The sequence below is a fragment of the Lagopus muta genome, chromosome 2 (genome assembly GCF_023343835.1).
Source record: "Lagopus muta isolate bLagMut1 chromosome 2, bLagMut1 primary, whole genome shotgun sequence".
NCBI classification, from domain to species: Eukaryota; Metazoa; Chordata; class Aves; order Galliformes; family Phasianidae; genus Lagopus; species Lagopus muta.
The window spans coordinates 44,351,985-44,370,213 of record NC_064434.1 but is presented as its reverse complement, the minus strand read 5'-3'; the positions used below and the strand labels follow the sequence as shown (position 1 = coordinate 44,370,213).

General features: G+C 36.7%; 2 protein-coding genes across 2 annotated transcripts in view; one reads left to right on the top strand and one right to left on the bottom strand.

Moving 5' to 3' along the window:
* The window catches only part of RPF2 (ribosome production factor 2 homolog), a 242,505-nt gene that overhangs the window by 111,830 nt on the left and 112,446 nt on the right, over positions 1-18,229 (bottom strand). The window lies entirely within an intron of this gene.
* The window catches only part of CDK19 (cyclin dependent kinase 19), a 117,341-nt gene that overhangs the window by 32,344 nt on the left and 66,768 nt on the right, over positions 1-18,229 (top strand). The window contains exon 3 of the mRNA XM_048937270.1: positions 11,774-11,884. Within this exon, the coding sequence (XP_048793227.1) occupies positions 11,774-11,884 (111 nt within the window). The remainder of the gene's footprint in view (positions 1-11,773; positions 11,885-18,229) is intronic.

Here is an 18,229-nt window from a genome sequence, read left to right as displayed (position 1 = left end):
GGGAAAAACACACTATCTGTATATAGGCGGTGATGGATCTGAATGATCATTATTGGTACAGGTTGAGGGCAGAAGGAAAAACATTCTCACTACTGCACTGCAAACAGTTCCAAGCAGTCCAAAAGGCGAATTCAAAGTTGCTAGAATGGCTTTAAAGTGAATTGCTCAAGTCAAGAGCTGAGAATAAAGCAGATGTGATCTACCTCATAAATCCCTGACGCATTCAGATGTTGAGTGTCTGTGTCATTTAGATCCTTCTCCACCTCAGGCAGGATAAAAGGAAATAGGAGTCAATGAAGTTAGTGATGTAAAAGTACCTCCATATAATCAGAGAAAAAACAGACTGGGAAATTGCGGCTTGGAAGGGAGGGAAAACTGAAGAAGGTCTGAAATTACAAAACTTTGTGAGAAAGTTAATTGCAGAATAGTTATTCAGTGCTTATTGGAACAGAAAAACAAGAGCAACTGAATGAAAGTAGTAAATCTCTCCGCAATACAACTTTGGTTTTGAAACACAGCTCCGAACGTTGTAGAGGGCAAAGCATACGACTGAGTTAAAGAACTTTATTAATGAGGAGTATTAATGAAGCAAACACAAAAACAATGAAGGACCTTGATTTAAGGTGGTTTCACGTCCCTGAAGCAGTGGATTGCTGGAAGCTGACTGTGCATAGCACTGAACACTTGTGCTGTTTCTGTGCTTCTTTACACGCTCTTTTCCTTGGCGTTTGCTTCAGCTGTGTCATGGACACGATAGTAAGCAGGCTCAAAATTAGCCTTGAAACTGAGTCAAGTACTGCAGGTCATCTTTCTTTGAGTAAGCATGTGTTACATATTTTGTCCTCAGTAGCGTTCCTGTAACTGTAGCCATTTACAGTGAGACTTTCACTACTGTCTAACTGGGAAATGTTGATCCGTGCAATTAAATGTTCTGCAGAGTTAGAAGTGATAAAGAGGCAGAAGGTTCACTGCATTCTCAAGGATTTAGAAGTAGGTTATAATTGTGTAAGAAACTTTCCTAAGTTCTGACAGATGCACTCCCCTTTCTCCAGGCAGTCTGAAGTTGTTATTCCAGAAAGAAGGTGGGTGTAAAGGAGCTCTGTCATTTTGGTTGGGGATTATAAACATGCTATTTGTTACTTCTAATTGCAAGCTTAATGAGATATATCAGGTCTGGAATAGTTCTGTTGTAGGTCTTGAGAATGACTTCCAATTACTCATTTCTGCTTATTATCTGGGAAAGTATTCACTCTCAGTTCTCAGGAAGAAAGTCTAACGTCTGTTTGTGGGATGTTATTTTCAGGGCCACACTGCTTTTGCTGCCTTCGGCAAAAAGTTCCATACCCATTTGCAGTAGGATTTAGTTGAGAGGGAGGTTATTCTCAGTGGAAGATGAAATGGAGAATACCATAAGCTCTCATGGTGGTAAATATTAGCCAGTTACTAGTTTTCTCCATTTTATTACCTAACATTCTTTCAAAACCTCTCTTAGAAAACTGCTGTTGTTCTTAAGGGCTTGCCATATGAACATATTTAAGTGTTGTTTATATTTTCATCTCTACTCAAGCAATTCTGTGAATTATATTTACCAATCTTTTGAGCCCTCCCGTATTTATCAGTCCTTACTGGGGGAAATGCTGGTTCTGCTATCTTCATGGCCTCATCGAATAACTTTTCATATTTAATTGAAGAACGAGGAAATAGACGTTAGATTACAAACTGACTTTTTTTTTCCCCAGTTGCAGGCTGATCATGAGAGTATGAGAGGAATCTTGTGGTAGGCGTTTAATGACTTGAGAGACAGCCAGTGAACATCTTGTTTTAGCTTGCTTCACACGTTAGATTTGCCTAATGTGTGTCTAAAAGCTTGCTGAAGATTTGGGTAAAAAGTGAAAAGCTATGAGCAAAGACATAACAAATTTAATGGTCTTAATCAACACTAAGAATGTTCTAGCCTTATGCTTCCGGAGCAAAATGCTGAGTTTGTTGTATATAATTGCCAACAGACTAATTACTTTTATGATTCTTAATAAAAGCTTTGACAGAGTGACATTCTTAAGTGTTATCCTGAAAGAGCATCTGAGAAACCTGACTGTAAAGTGGTGCAGATTTTTTTTTCTGATTTTAAACAGACCCAAATTAATGAAAAAACCAAAAAACATTCACTTTCTCTCAAGTCTCTCAAGTCTGCAGTCAAGTTTCTTTCTTTGAGTGTGGTATTAAACTGAATTGATACTTGTAGCTGTAGGCTTGTCTATTAGCTTGTTTAATGAGAGGTAAAGCATTTACATACACCAGATGAATGAAGTACATCAAACTTTAATGGATGCCATTATTCGGATTCATTTAATTCACGTAGGGAGCACAGGTTTAATGTGCTTAATGTTTTGAATTCTTAACTGTGACTTAAAGATGACTTGAAATATAAGTGATACATCAAAGCTCCTGCATACCAGTCTGGCATAGGTAGAATGAGTACATACGAAGAATAGCCATCAATTTTTCTGTCTGTATTTTTCCTTTTCCTTTTTTTGCTCTCTGTCTGTAAGAACATAAGAATTTTTTTTTAACCTTGATATACCAAAACACATAACATTTTTGTTGTGTAGCACTGTTCTTGAAAACCGCAATGTACAAGATTATAACATTCCTTCCTGAAAAATCTAATATTTCCATGATACTTAATGGGGAATATTGTCATGAGGTCTTATGCACTTGAGCTCTGTCCTTTCAGCAGCTCTGTTCCTTTCGTTCAGCAGTGCAGTGAAACAGAGGTTTCCCTTTCATGGGAGTCCTCAGATTAAGAGGAGATGCTGGTAGTCTCCCAGCCATTTTGTTACTGAGCATAATCTGTTTTATCTAGTCTGAGAACTTCTTGCAGATATAATTTTACAAGTGTCTTAGGCAGAGGATTTGCTTATAAGGGTGAAGAGGGATGTTGAGCAGTTCAGCCGTGTTGTGCTTGATAAGCTCTGGGTCTGGACAGAAACAAAGCCAAGGAATTTTCATGTAATGTGATAGTGGACTTCAGTGTTGGAAGCATTGAAGTGGCACAGAGCTTCACTTCTCTCTGAGCTCAGCAGATGTATTTACCAAGTTGGGAGTCTGTGCCATTATCACTAACAGGATCTAAGATGTTGAGTGGAAGTTTCTTCATAATCTATACTGTATTTTCATGGGAACTGTCAAATAACTTGTATAACTTGTTGATGGATGGCACACTGGATATAAACTGGTGGATGGCAAGCTGGATATGAGGCAGTGAGCCCAGAAACCCAAGTGTATCCTGGGCCACATGAAAAGAAGTGTGGCCAGTAGGTCAGGAAAGATGATGCTGCCCCTCTACTCTGTGGTGCTGGTGAGGGTTCACCTGGAGTACTACATCCAGATGTGGAGTCCCCAGTACAGGAGAGACATAGACCTATTGGAGCATAGCCAGAGGGGGACCACAAATATGATCCAAGGCATGGAACACCTCTCCTATGAAGACAGGCTAAGAGAACTGGGGCTGTTCAGCCTTGAGAGGAGAAGCTTCCAGGGAGACCCATTGCAACATTTCGAAATCTGAAGATGGGATCTAAGAAAGAAGGGGACAAGACTCTTTAGCAGGGTCTGTGGTAATAGGATGAGGGGAGATGGTTTCAAACTTAAAAAGGATACATTTGGGTTGGTTATAAGGAAAGTCTTTTACAGTATGGATGGTGAGGCAGTGGAACAGGTTGCCCAGGGAGGTGGTGGAAGCCCCGTCCCTGGAGGCATTCAAGGCCAGGCTGGATCAGGTTCTGGGCAACCTGATCTGGCTGTGCATGTCCTTGTTCATTGCAGGGGAGTTGGACTAGATGGCCTTTCCATCTAAGGTCCCTTCCAGCTCTAAGGATTCTGTGATTCTATGATATTAATTTATGTTGTGTAATTTAGAACACATGGACTGAGGAAAATAAAATAGCATCACAAAAATGAAAATTTGATTTAATAATAAAAATACAAAGGAAAAAGTCAAGTAGAGGACAAAACAAAAGTCAAGTAAACTTTCAAAACAAAGCAAAGTATTTTGTAAACAAAATAATAATCAGATTGTTACTTATAAGCTTTTCAAACTGAATGCATGCCTTCCTTGTCCTAGGAACTAAACGGCTCCCTCTTTTGTGAAGGAAAGCTTATGTTAATAGAAATTTTTTTCTTTGAAAAATCTTGACTTGTTCAGTGGATGAATGTGTCTCTAATTGATTTCATTAATAGGTACTAAAATATAGCTGATTCTGATACTGTTTCTGCAAGCCTGCATTGAGAAGTATAAAATTAGGAGAGTATGAAAATGTGACAAAGTAATAGTTTGTTGTGTGTCGGTTTGGACATGTGTTCTTTCTCTTCTATAAAATTACAAAAGCAGAAGTGCTATTCCTCTTACTCTAATTTATGTAATGTTTCTTGTGTAAGTACTTTTGAGAGGAAAGCCTTTAAAAAATTGAGGGTTGATCAGATTTCATGTCTGATCGTGTTTGTTGTCCTTCTGCAGGTGTGTGCAACATCAGTTGCTGGCACTGTTTATTTTTGTGAGATACAGTGCAAGAGCAGGGATGGCCAGGAAATCAGGAAAGTGCAGAAACAAGCAGGGTACACGTAGATCAAGCGCAGTTTAAAAAGCCAGACCAAATGTTTAGGTTTGTGAAATTGTGTGACAACACTTCTGAATTTAAAAATATGTTAGCAGTTTTTGTGATTTCCACCCCCCCTCATTATAAAGACTGTTCTTAGGTAGCTTTGTGGCTGAGTATCTTTGTTCATGTGGGAAAGTTTTTTTTTATCTTTTCAGTAACAGAACAAATTTTTTGTCTAGTCAACTGCAAAGTAAATTCAGACAAAAAAAATCAATATGAAATCGATGACTTTTCAGCAGTTTGCTTCATATAGGTATTTTCAAATTACTTGTTGGTGTTATCCAAATGGATGAATGTTCTTTTATTTTGTTGTGGATCAAATAAGGAAAAGATCTGTGGAGAGAGAGAGCTTAAATTTCTCTATTCATAGAATCATAGAATGGCCTGGGTTGAAAAGGACCCCAAAGATCATTGAGTTTCAACCCCCCCACTATGTGCAGGGTTGCCAGCCACTAAACCAGGCTGCCCAGAGCCACATCCAGCCTGGTCTTGAATGCCTCCAAGGATGGGGCAACCACAGCCTCCTTGGGCAACCTGTTCCAGTGCATCACCACCCTCTGTGTGAGGGTGTGTGCACTGGAGCCAAGTTGCTATCATATGTCCTTGACATCAGCATTTCCTTATATAGGTGTATTAAAAATTAACTTCTTTCTTGCTTGAAGAATAATTTTACAGTAGTCTTTTCTTTATTTTTGAAAGTCCATGGAAATAATTGTTATGCTTACAGAAACATGCTAAGGCTAACTTGCTTTTGCTGGGAACCTCAGGAATTTAAAATGCAGTCACTCTAGTTTCTATTATTTTTTTATTAGGTAAGAATGATATTTTGGAAATCTTTTGCTGTGCTTTTGTTTCAGAATACCATTATTTTTTCAGCTCTTGAAATGAAAATATTTATTGTATAAATACTTTCTTAATCATTGTCATAGTCGTAGGATGTGACAGCTTTTTGTCCTCTTCCTGTCCTAACATTTGGTGTGTTACTGGCTAGATTCTGTGCAATGTCTTCTCATATTTATTTATTTTTTGGAACTAACTTTGTCTTTCTCTTCTGGAAGATTGCAGTTCTTGCAGTTTAGGAGCTGCTTGGTTGAGATGGTTGGAGGAAGCATAAAGCAGAATTGGAGGGGTGAGGACTGCTTAGAGTAAAATAAGAGAACTAGATAGAATAAGAGACTGCTTAAATTCGTGTTTAAAATACTTTAGCCTGTCTGTTTTCATGTAGAATGTGCCTTGCAATGTGAGACAGGGCTCAGAGCAGCTAAGGTAAGAACGTTAGCTGTATTTTTGGCATTTTAGTCTGTCTCCCCAGCTTGGTTTTGCATTCTGATGTCTGTCCAAGGATAGGATTCAAACAGAGCAGTTTGCGAAAAGCTATCTGCTCTCTGAAGCCGTGTGTAGGCTGCTATTTAACTTTCATGTGTATGTGTAACTTTCATGTGTAAGTGTATCCATCTGTATATGCTGCCCACATCTTTCTGTGAGACTTCTTATACACATGTTTACATCCAACAGCTTATGGCTGTATGGGCTGATACCTGGGCCCTCCGTACCTATTCACTTTGAAGCTGTGGCTGAGTAAAGGCACTCTTTTGACTTCAACTGTGCAATACCTTTGTAAGTGGAATTTTTACTGTCTGGTTTTGTTTTTTTTTCTTCTTCCTGATATCTCTGGGACCCTTAGCACAAGTTAAAGTTAACAAAGAATTGTTCTTACAAATTTAATAAACTTAATAGCTGCCTGTTTATATTTTGAGAGAGGCCCATTTGCCTCCCTGAGGGAAAAGCTGCAGTTTGAACTCAGTATTATACTAGGCATTAGAGTGTCTGTGTGAAAAGAATAATAGTAATAACATGGAGGAGAGGATCTAGTCTTGATTAATAACATCTAAATAGGTTGGAATTCTTAAAGAGCTTCTGTAGGAGTAAAATAATGATCTTTAGGTTCCTTTGAAAATCCCAGCTTCAATTTTAAAGTAACTTCATTGATCCTAGAGGCTTTAAATACATTCATCACACAAGACAGCAGTTCTAATTCTTCAGGGTACAACTGCCATTGTGAGCCATTAGGTTTACATTTTGATCTTTCCTATGACAACTTCTGATCCACATCTCTGTCAGTTGAAGGTTTTGGTTCTAACTTTGAAAGCAGTTAAGTGCATCACTGACTATATTTCCATCAAAGAAATTACCAGGGGTATTCCGGAGTGGATTAACTAGGATCGGAAGACCAGAGTAAACTGGAAGATGGGGATACCTCTTAGATGAGATGATCTGACTTCAGAATTCGCTTCTGAAGGTGATGTTTTGTCTTCACTGACATAGTATGTGTTTACTGCAAGATTTGTGGGTGTAGAAATTGACGGTAGTGTTTGTCTTCCTATTTTCTCTAATTTTCCTTTTTCTTAGTTTCACAGTGAGATGAAAGGGTCTGTGTTCACCCTGATTTTGTAGGTGGTAGAAAGAAAGCATTATTTTACCTGATGATGGAAAAACTATGTGGAAGTTGTTTCCTTTAGAAATGTACTGTCTGACTATTTTTAAGAGGGCTGAACACCTTCAGAATTGATCATTTTGTTTATGGTAGTAACAATGAAACTCTCTTCTGTCCTTCTTACAGAAGTAGTTTTTTATAGAAAGCAGAACTTCCTTAATGCAAAAGAGCAAGAGACTTCCTAACTGCTCGTGATACAAAAGTTACTTGTGTGGTATATTGATAGACAGTGTGTAGCCTAAGTTCAAAGAGCTTAAACTACTGTAGGAGCTGTCTGTCAATACTTTCATCTCCTGGAGGTGATCAATAAGACCCCACCAAATTACCTTTTCTGAAAGTTTCTATAAAAGCTAGGTATTTCATAGATGTTGCATCACTGAATCTAGTGGCAGATGGTTAAATTGGAGTCATTAAGTAATGAATTTCCTGTGATGATCAAACTGCAAATGAGGTGCTGTTTTCATTGCTCTTGAGAAGCTATTCCTGAACTTTGGTGTTTGAGGTGCCATCTTTGAGGGTGACTTTATCTGATAGCAGTTGTTTGTTTTCCTAGTGCTGTAGTTGTGCCTTTTAGCGTAATTATGTCTTCTGTCTTTGGTGCTCACACCTTTGTATTTTAGTGGGTATCAATATTAATTCTTTTTAGTAGTTGATTTGCTATAGTAATTGGGCAAGTTTTCCTTCCCTTGTTGAGGGATAGATTGTTTGTTCCTTTAATCGCCTTTTCCCCTTTTCAAGAAGTTAATTTGTGTGTGTGTGTGTGTGTGTGTGTGTGGAGAGGGAGATGTTTAAGCCCAGGTAAAAACTTTATATATTATTTTAAAGCAGTATCACAAAGATTATGAGTTTGTCAGTACATCCCTTTCTCTCCTGTAAATACCTCAGCTAGCATGGGATTTATTGTCTAAATCTGAAGTTGCACAGAACGTTGACAGTGCAAACTGATGCCTTTCCCAAAGACTTTAAGACTAAAATGGCTCTGTGTGCTGTTAACAAGAAGGAAGTGTATTGTATGTCACCTAAGAGACAGATTCTTACTAGAGTTTTACTGCAAATTGAGCATAATGGAAATGGAATTGTAGAGAAGGAACAGTAAGCTGAAGCACTGTTAAGATAGGGTGCTGTGTTCAGTTGATAATAAATTCTAGCAGTTGCAAATTTTTTATGTTTGGATTATTTTTTGTAATAAAGTGTGGTCATGAAGACTGGAATCTTACAAATACAAAAACAGTGTATTAGTTCCTTCTGCCTTGAGCTTTGAATTAACCCAATCTCCCAGTTCTTCACAAGCCCTCAGAAAAAAATGGTATTGTATTTTATTCCTCTATTTTATATGTTCAAAGTTTATGCAGTAATCTGTGTTTCAGAAAAGCTGTGGAGAATGATTTACCATGGCTCTGAAGTTGTCCTTGGGATTCTAGGTGCAACCACAGTACACATTTGTGAAATGTGTTTATGGTGAAGAATTGTCGTGCAGCCATTTCACAACTGTTACGTATTTGGCATGTGACAGCTCATCAAGTGAATAGCAGAAGGGTGAAACTGTGAGGTGAGCCATTAGATTAGGCTACAGTTTTATCTAAATGTAGTCTTAAACCTCTCCTTTTTGTCCCATACGTCCTGTTTGATAATGTATTTAAGGAAGAATTCCCTCATTCAGAGAGCTTGAATTTGGATTCATTTTCAACCTGCACAATGACAAGACAACCGCTTCCCATCATAGCAGAAACAGTCAAAAAACAGAAGTGGCAAGTCTGACGTAAGGCCCTTATATTCTAGTTTAAGGTTAACTGAAGAACTGGATACTGCCCTGGCTTCCTTTAAAGCAGTACATACTTATGGAGCAGTTTAGTTTAAAAAAAAAAAAAAAGACAGTGTAGTTAAATGGGGTTGATGCGGAGTTGTTTGCAAATTCAATTAGTATACTGTTAAGTCCTGTATCCAAGTCACTGACAAAACATTGAAGAGAACTGCCCCCACAGTGGAATCCTGATGAACCCTAGAAAAAGCAGGCAGCCTGATTTAGCCCTATTTGCTATAACTTGAGCTTTACCCATCACCCATTGCATTGTGTGTTCATCCAGCTGTGTGCTGGCTGTTTTGTCCAGATGGATACTGTGAGAAGCTGTACTGAAAGCTTTGTTGCAATCCAAAAATCCTTTGGTCGAGTAAGGTGAGTAACCTTATCATAAAAGGGAAATTAAATTAATTAAGCAAGCCTTTCCCATTATGAACCCGAGTTGGCTGTGACCAGTGGCTGCTTTGTCTTTCAGATGCTTTTCAATAGGTCTTAGAATAATCTCTGTAATTTTGCAAGGCACGGAGGTGAGACTGACAGGCTTGTGATTACTGGGGTCGTCTTTTTGAAATGTGGGACATTTGCCAGCTTCCAGTCAGTGAGTGGTTGGACTTGATGATCTTTAAGGTCTTTTCCAACCGGAGTGATTTTATGATTTACTGGGTCATATCCAGCTTCCATTATAATTAGGAAAAATTGCTAGGTAACCTCTCAAAAATTCTGTAATAATGTTAATTTACTTTCAGAGCAGAATAGACTTGAAAAGCATGCAGATAGAGAGTGCCTGTAACATTGATAAGCAGAGTTTGTTAATTTGAGACCTCTTTCCATCTCTGACTGCTTATAAGTACTCCATTCAGATACAGAAGTTCTGGTGGAGGTTCAACATGTATAACATCACAGTAACATAATGATTTCTTCCTTGTGGTTTTTGCAAAAATCAGTGTTTAAGATCAAACCAGCATGAGTTTGATTCTTCCATGTGAGAGATTTTATTTAATGTTGCTTGTTATTTCATCCAAGGTGCATCAAAAGATGAGGAAAAAAATGCATTAAAAATAGCCTACTTGTTATAAATGAGTGCATTTCATTGTTGTGGATAAGAAATGTACCACTTTTTTTTTTGAAAAGGGACAGTGTTTCACGTGGCTTCCATGAAAAGGAAGGGTTTCAGGCTTTGCTTATTAATCTGGCACATGACCACCACTACACAAGTGCTCTGCTCGGCTTGGCTTGAGCACACTGTTGCTTAGAACTGAAGAATGTATGCATGCTTGTCTCCTTTGTGTAGTGCCTTTAAGTTAATGCAGAATGCTTCAGGCATTGTTTTTGTTCTTATGCTGTACATAGAACTTCTGTCAACGTTTCTATAATATGCTGGTTTTCATTATGGAGCTCGGTGCTGTTTGGCTACTTCTTCCTGCAGAGTTCTTGAGAGAATGCTTCATCTCACTGACTGTTTCAAAATTCAAAATTATTTTATCTCAATGGTATTGGTAACAGTGGTTTTGGTAATTGGTAACAATAAAAAAGTTCCTGCTATATAAGATTTTTTTTACTTTATTTAAAACAGTGTAAAGTCAGAAGCAATCCATACTGGAAAATAGTTGTAGCACTGCTTAAAAAAAAAAAAAAAAAAAAAAAAAAAAAAAAAAAAAAAAAGGGTATATAGCAGTATTTTTTTTAATATATGTCAAGGAGACACAATTATAGTCTTTAGTTTTCTGATAGTTTATAATTTAAGAGTTAATGTTACTGTTTAAGTGATAAAATGTGATACCTGACAATGACTGCTTATGAGTTCATTAGGTAGGAACATCTTTCAGAGCTGGCTAACCCTTTGTGTTAGGGGAAGGAAGAAACAGAAGAAAACACTTCCTGCATGCTAGAAAAGAAACATTTACATTATTTAATTTCCTGGAAAACTGAAATGATTTAAATTATTTTAATATTCTTTAGAAGATCTCTTGTCTTGAAAAGTATCTGTGTAGCCAAGGGACAGTATGGTTTACAATTAATCACTTTCCTTTTTTTTTTTCACCCTAAAATTAACATCTAATGTCTTTTTTCTGAAGGGGAAAAAAAGAGGATGATTTGTCTATCTCAGATGTGCTGTGAAGTCTATGCTAATTATTGTTTAGCCATTAGAAACTGATGCTTGGCAATTCATATAGTAGTATTGCAGATGCAAGCAATTTTCAGATAAAACAGAAGTAGTGAATCATTTTTATGATGGCAGTGTCTCAAAAAAAAAAAAAGTGATTTCATGGGAATGATATTTTTGGAATTACTGCTTCCCAGTTCCCTCTGAGGACTGATTTAATCTGTCAGAACGGTGACTTCAGTGGTGGTGCATGCCTTCATGTGCAGTTTAATTATGGGTATAGTAGTCATGAGACCTAGTTGTGTTTTGTTTCTGGCAAACAGTAAGTTCAGGTTTATATCTGGATTACAGAAGAGTACTTGGAACATCTATTAATAACAGTTATTTGGTAAGCTTTCCTTTACAAACACCCTTATGTTCTGAAAACAAGGACCCAATCGACTATCAGGCAATTGAGACAGGAATGAAATGCAAAAAATTATGGGAAATTAAACAACTGTGTGGTAATTGCTAACTGTGTTGTCCACATGAGGAGTTTGATGGGCTGCACCAGCTTCAATCTAACATTTTAAAATTCTGGTGTTTACCTTTGACAGTGGTGTTATACAGTATTTCTCTTCTAGGGCCTATTTAGGATTGTTTATTTAGTCGTGGTAAGACTAATACTTTTTTTTTTTTTAACAAACATGGAAATAACAGCAGCTTGTCTCTCTTTGCAGCTTTTACGAGAGTTGAAGCACCCTAATGTGATTGCATTACAGAAGGTTTTCCTTTCTCACAGTGACAGAAAGGTTTGGCTGCTGTTTGATTATGCTGAGCATGACTTGTGGGTAAGTACAGATTTCCCTGAATGTTTGACCTAGTGTAAAAGGAGCTTGGACAAGCTGAAGTGTGTGTGATGTGCCTTTGTATAACACAGAGATGCATACGTTTCTTCCTCTGTAATTCAGGGTCTAACTGACATCCTGTTCTTATTACACTTTGGTCTTTCACTTAAAACCTGCGAAATCTCTGTAGAATTTTTAAAATGCTGGACTTAATTTTGAAGCTAAAACAGCATCCCATTAAGATTTAATTAGGGTTAAAGATGGTATTCCTAAATTGAGACCTTCTAAAATAGAGATTGGAAATCTATTTAGTATTTTATTTTCCCTGCAGTTTTACCAATACAAAGAAAAAGGAAAAAGAAAGAGTGGGACTGTTTACTGACTCCTTTTACTGAGATACAATGGCATTAACATTCTGTCATTTAATTTTGAACAGTGAATTTGTGGCAGTACGAGTGGAATGAAAATTAAAAAAACAAACAAACAAAAAAAGCACTATTGATTGGGTCTGCTGATGTGCTAAGATTATATGGAAGAGGCATAGAGACTTGCACATCAGTAAATTTCCAGTGAAATGTGAAAAGACTTCACTAAGAAGTGAGTTGCCTGGACTTGGATTAAGACTTAAACCCAAAAGGTATCAAACATGGCTAGTATCAGTATGTTTATAATTCCTTTGAAAATACTATAAAAAAGAGGAAGTGGAAAAATGAATTCCAATATTACTTCTTAATGCTTCAGTAATATGGAAATTGCTATTTGTAATGATACTATGATAGTGACAGGGTGGTTGGGTTTTTTTAATTTTTTTTGTACAAGAACTAATGCATATGTACTTGTAAATGACAAAAAAAAAAAAGGTGTAATCTGGAAGAAAAGTAGACTATGTAAAAAATGTACTTTTGGCTTAGAACGATTGCAGTAATGAGATTTCAGTCCCTTTTTATGTTTAAAAATGTATTTGAATTTCTCCTGTAGGGTAGCACTTTTGTATTTTAAGTTTTCTTCATCACATTTATGTGTACAGTGAATCTGTATATTTCTCCCAACTGGTGCCAGTGATGATGAATAGGAATGCAGCAGATAAAACTCTGTATGGAACAGAATTTATATGTGCATCATCATGAGTTTACTCATTTTTAAAAGAACAGCCACGACAAACATATTTTACTGCTACATTGAGAGACACTCAAAACACAAAAGTTGCTCAACTTTTCCATTCAAATTTATTTGGGGCATCTGCTTTTTACACAACATGGTGACTTTTTGCATAACTTAACAGCTTTATCTAAAGAATTGCTGCAGTCTAATGTTCCTACCACCCCTTACACTTGGCTGAGTATTGGTCATAATCTCGTGAATTTCGTTCTTTTTCATTATTTGAAATTGAATGCTTGTTATACTAGTTATTTGATGTGAACTGGTCTCCCACTTCCTACTGCTTTTTTTTTTTTTTCTTTTTTTTTTTTCCTATGGGACATGCTACACAAATCATTTCTCCTTTCCTATATAATTGCCCATATTTCCTCGCTTCTTAAGCCTTTGCAGGAATTCGTTTTCCTCCCTTGCATAAAGTTAGCCATACTCAAGGCAATCTTGGTTCTGGCTTAACGTTGGTCCTCATTTCCTTTACTGTCAGCACTTCCCAAGCATCGCTCTTGATTCCCCTTTTGTCTCTTTTGCTCACTCCCTACTTTGTGTCTTTTTCCACGCTGCCTCCTACACATGGAACAGCCTCCCAATTAACGTACGTAAAGATCCTTCACTATCCTCTTCAAAAGCCTCCTGAAAATCCACTGATTTTGTAACACATTTCAGTAATAACAACCACTTGTCATTCTGTCTGTGTTGTGTTGTGTTTTGCATTTTCTGTGCTTTACAACTTGTGCCCTTCCAGCAGTTTGAGGTAGGAACTGTAATAGGGGATTGGCACATTTTTGTGATTGGTTTACACTGTGTGCTTCCCCAGCACCACTTCAAAGCAAAGTAAGTCTCTTCATTGTGGATATCAAATTTAGTAAGATTGAAGTTTTGATAAGTATTGACTTGATGTGCCATCACTAGACAAATACTCCCAGAGACCAATGCAATTTCAAATGTTAATATCTTAATGTTACGTAGCAGAACTTGTTTTTAAAGATGGGAATCTTCCTTCTATTCAAAGCTGCCCAACTTTAGTATGACATACTGGCTTCAATGAGAAGAATAAATGCTCATTACTTATAAACAGATTAATTAAAATCATTACATTTTCAGTTTCTGTACTGCAAATATTTGGCAAAAGATGAATGAACTATGTTAGATGCTATCTTTTTCTGTTCGTTTTGTAATGCTGAAGAAAACTGTCCCATTCTAATAAGGAAAAGTGATGGTGCCAATTAAGCTTATTAAAAAGTTCTTTCATAGTGAGCAACATTCTTTTTTAACTTTGCATTTAGTTCCCAAGGATTAGTGTACTCAAATCTGAAATCTGAGTTATAATAGCACCATACTGTATAATTTGCAGTAACTTCTGTTGATGTCATTTTCAAGGGATAAAGAAAACCATGCCTGTTTAGAACAACTTCTGACAGGCATTGATGAAGACTTATGATGTTATCGTTGCTAGCAAATGTATTCACTGTGTAATTTCTAAGTCGATCAAAGATTTTCCTTCATCGCCTCTCAAGTAATGTTGTACAAAACTATGCAGAAGTGTTAATGGGATTACAGAAAAGAACGTGTAAGAATATAGCAGATTTTTTGACCAACTGATCTATAATTCATGTTTAATTAAAACAATTGCCAAAATTTAGTGTGATCCACAAATGATTTCCTTATGATTTTTCTGGGCTATCAGTCTCTGACAACTGATAACATTTTTAAGGTATTGAATGTGCCACATGTGCTGATTTATAGTGTATTGTCTACAGCGTCATCACTGCTCACATATGCTTATACTATGAAGTAAATATGAGATTCCTTAGCTTTTACCTCACTGTGTGCAAAAGAGACGTCTGACACAAGGTTATGAAGGTGTGTGTCAGCCTCTGTTATTGAATATCTAATGCGTTATGGCCTACACTCTTTCTTTAACTCCTGGTAATTTGCTTCAGTCTCACAACTTTGATGTCTGTTTTATTTAATTGAAAGCAGTTTCAGATGTTCACAGCTAGAGAACCAACAATCTCTTGTTTCTTTTTCTAGTGAAGGACTTCACTTTTTCAGTGTTTACTCATAACATCTTGGATGTTTTTCGTTCAAATTGTATCTGGATTTTCTCTCCTGATTAATTCATGTTGAGATTGAAACAGACAAACAGACAAAATTACTTAACACATACCTGAGTTAATCTCAAGTCCATGAGTAAATACTATTTTTAATTAACCTCCTCAAGTATGCAGTTAGGACTTCATAGTCTAAGAGAAAAACTATGTGTGGATGGAAAAGTGTGATTCCTTTAATTAATATATCTGTTTTACTTCTATGGTCTTTAATGACTTAAAGGAAAAAAAAAAAAAGTTATTTTGAATGCACGAGTTTCTGTTTCAACAACGTTTTGAATAATATTCTTGTATGCTAAAAGAAGTTTTGAGGGTTTTGCATACCAATTTATGCAGCAACCTTGCAAATGTGCTTAATCACATGAGTGTTTTATAATAGATCTAGGTTAGTTTTCTCCAAATCTGGTATAATCAGTTATAACTCTTACTTCCTCTAGGTTTCAGTTTAGCTTTCAGTCACGATGATAATACTTGTTGATTACAAATATTTTTATTCGCGTTAAAATACCTTTCTCAGTGTAGTAGCTTTATATTTCTCTTCTAATTTTCTGTAGTCATGTGTGTATTTTTCTCTTAATCCAGTTCCAGTCCACTAGGTAATTCTCTCTGTAGTCTTCTGTTGTCACATGTCTTTAGCAATGAAGGAATCTGCTGGAAGATAGAAGAATATAAGATTTATGGGGGCAAAAGAGAGTGGGCTGGCATAGCTTTTGTTTGCTTTGAAGATATGATTTTTATCAACAGGCATTGTTATGGAAAGTCATCTTTATGGCATGATTTATCCTTTCCAAATAGATGGGGTTGTTTTTGACACAAAAGTGCTGGCTGAATGTCTTGCAGATGGCAACACCATTCCTTGTTGATAGTAGTCTTGTCTGAGAATCACTTCACACTTACATTATTTCACTTTATTTTTTGCCAGGGTTGTGGGAATTTAAGGATAATTTGTATTTAGCAGTGACATGAATACTGGATATTTCAGGTATATAGTGAAAGAGTGATTGAATTCTGACTTTATTGCTGTTTGAAGGTTGTTCTTGTTTTGTTTTTTTTTTTTTTTTTTTTTCTAAACATATTTTGGTCTTAATTGGAAGAACTAGAGAGACCCCTACAAAACCTGGGAAAACAATACTGAATCTGTTTTATGTTCACTGTGCTTCAAAGTATAAATATTTAAAGGAAGTCAGGTTTATCAAAACGTAGAATGTTAAAGCTTCTTTCGCTGTCAAAATGTTGACCTTTTGTCCCTTGAAAATTGATTATTTTTTTTTTTTTCATTGGCAATTTGAGTTAAAGGGATTCTAAAGAACAACCATGTAACAGCATTGTTAAGAAGGAGGGAACTGAAACTTATTTTTATCTCTTCTCTTTTGTGTGGGCTAGTATGTGTTGACTGTCATAATGTAGCTGAAATTGGAAATGCATGCAATGTCAGTAGAAGTACTTCTATCCATTTTTGTTTTGATATGAGTTTAGTTTGTGATATACCCTCAACAGAATTTTTTTTTAGTCTAAACATTAGTGCCTGAAATCAGTTCTATGCTTAGGCCTGAAACAGCAAACAAATGTGAATTAAGATAATTGGGTCTGTCTTTTTTTCCTGTTTTTGAAAATTGTGCAAACAATGCATGTTTAGCATTTCCAGATTCTTATTTTTCCTTCGCCTTTCAAGTGCTTTACATTTGATATATAACAGTATTTGAGTACTGATGGTTGAAGAGAGAAGACTTGATGCCATGTAATCTGAATCATCCTCTTTACCCTGGCACAGGTTTAACGTGTATCAAACCTTCATCTCTTTAATAATAAAGCCTAATTTTACTGGTGTATTGAAATTGACTGACATAATTGTATTCTTTTATCAGAAGTTGGTTGAGGGTATATGTAAAAAGTATTTTGTTGAGAATAAGAGCACATGGACAATTTACTTCAGCAGGGAGAGGCACCTGCTTTGAAAAGATTGTTTCAGTTTGATGGAGATGCATGGAATTAAAAAATAAATATATTTAAGCAGTAGAACTCAAGAAATCTGGTTTTCCAGTGAGTTGTGTCTTAAGATTGAGCTTCTGCGTGAATCATCTCATGTCTGTTGAGGTAGCAGCCCATATTGCAACATTTTTAGTCAGACACATGTGAAATGCCACTTTTAGGGACTTAATTTCATGAGAACTTCTGAATGTAGCTTGTTTGTTTGTTTGACCACTGTTGTAGTAAACGGCAGCTCTTGGAATCAGGAATGGGATGACACTACCAGTGTGCATAAGTTTGACTTGCTTACAAGCAGACTAAAATTAGGATCTTTTTGAGTGCTCATTTGGATACTGGGTGTATATACTAGGGATTTTCTTGGAACAAACTAAATGAATTTGAGCTGTATTATCTTGTGTTCTGTTTAAATTGCTTATGGTGGAAGGTTCAGAAAATGTACATAGTTCCTCATAAGCCAATTTTCAAGCCTATTTCAACACTTTTGGTAACATACAAGGTGCATGAACTACTAGACTCAGTACTGTTCCATGAGTCATAAGTATATTTTCTTTTCTTTTGGCAACGTCTGTATGGTAACTGAGTTATGGGTTGAACACCTGGGGAAAGGACTGGGTCATCCCTGGGAGCACAGGTGAAGGCAATTCATTTGTGTGACCAGAAGGGGCCTGGCTCCACCTCTCTTAGACTCCGTTTAAGGGCTGACTGCCAATGAGGAAGGATCTCTAGTTAGAGATCCGTCCCTTGTGGAGTCCTTACTGCAAGCCTAGATCTTCAGAGATGGGTGAGCACCTTTCCTTTCCCTTTGTAACACCATTCCATCTTTGCTAGTCCCTTTGCTGTTATGCTCCTCTATTATCTTTCTACCGTATTAATCTTTCTGATTGTAAATTTGTCCTAGTTCTTGGTTCTGGGGAGAAGGTGTGTCTCTTGAGACTCAGTTGGACTGGTTGAGGGGAGCCTCTGTACCTTTTAATAGGGAGTTACCCATTACAAGTACTTGTTTCTTTTTACAGTATTCACTGGTGGCTGTAAGTATGTTTTCTTGCAGATCTTGGTCATAAGTATCTTGGGTGTCTACTGCTATAAGCTTTGTATC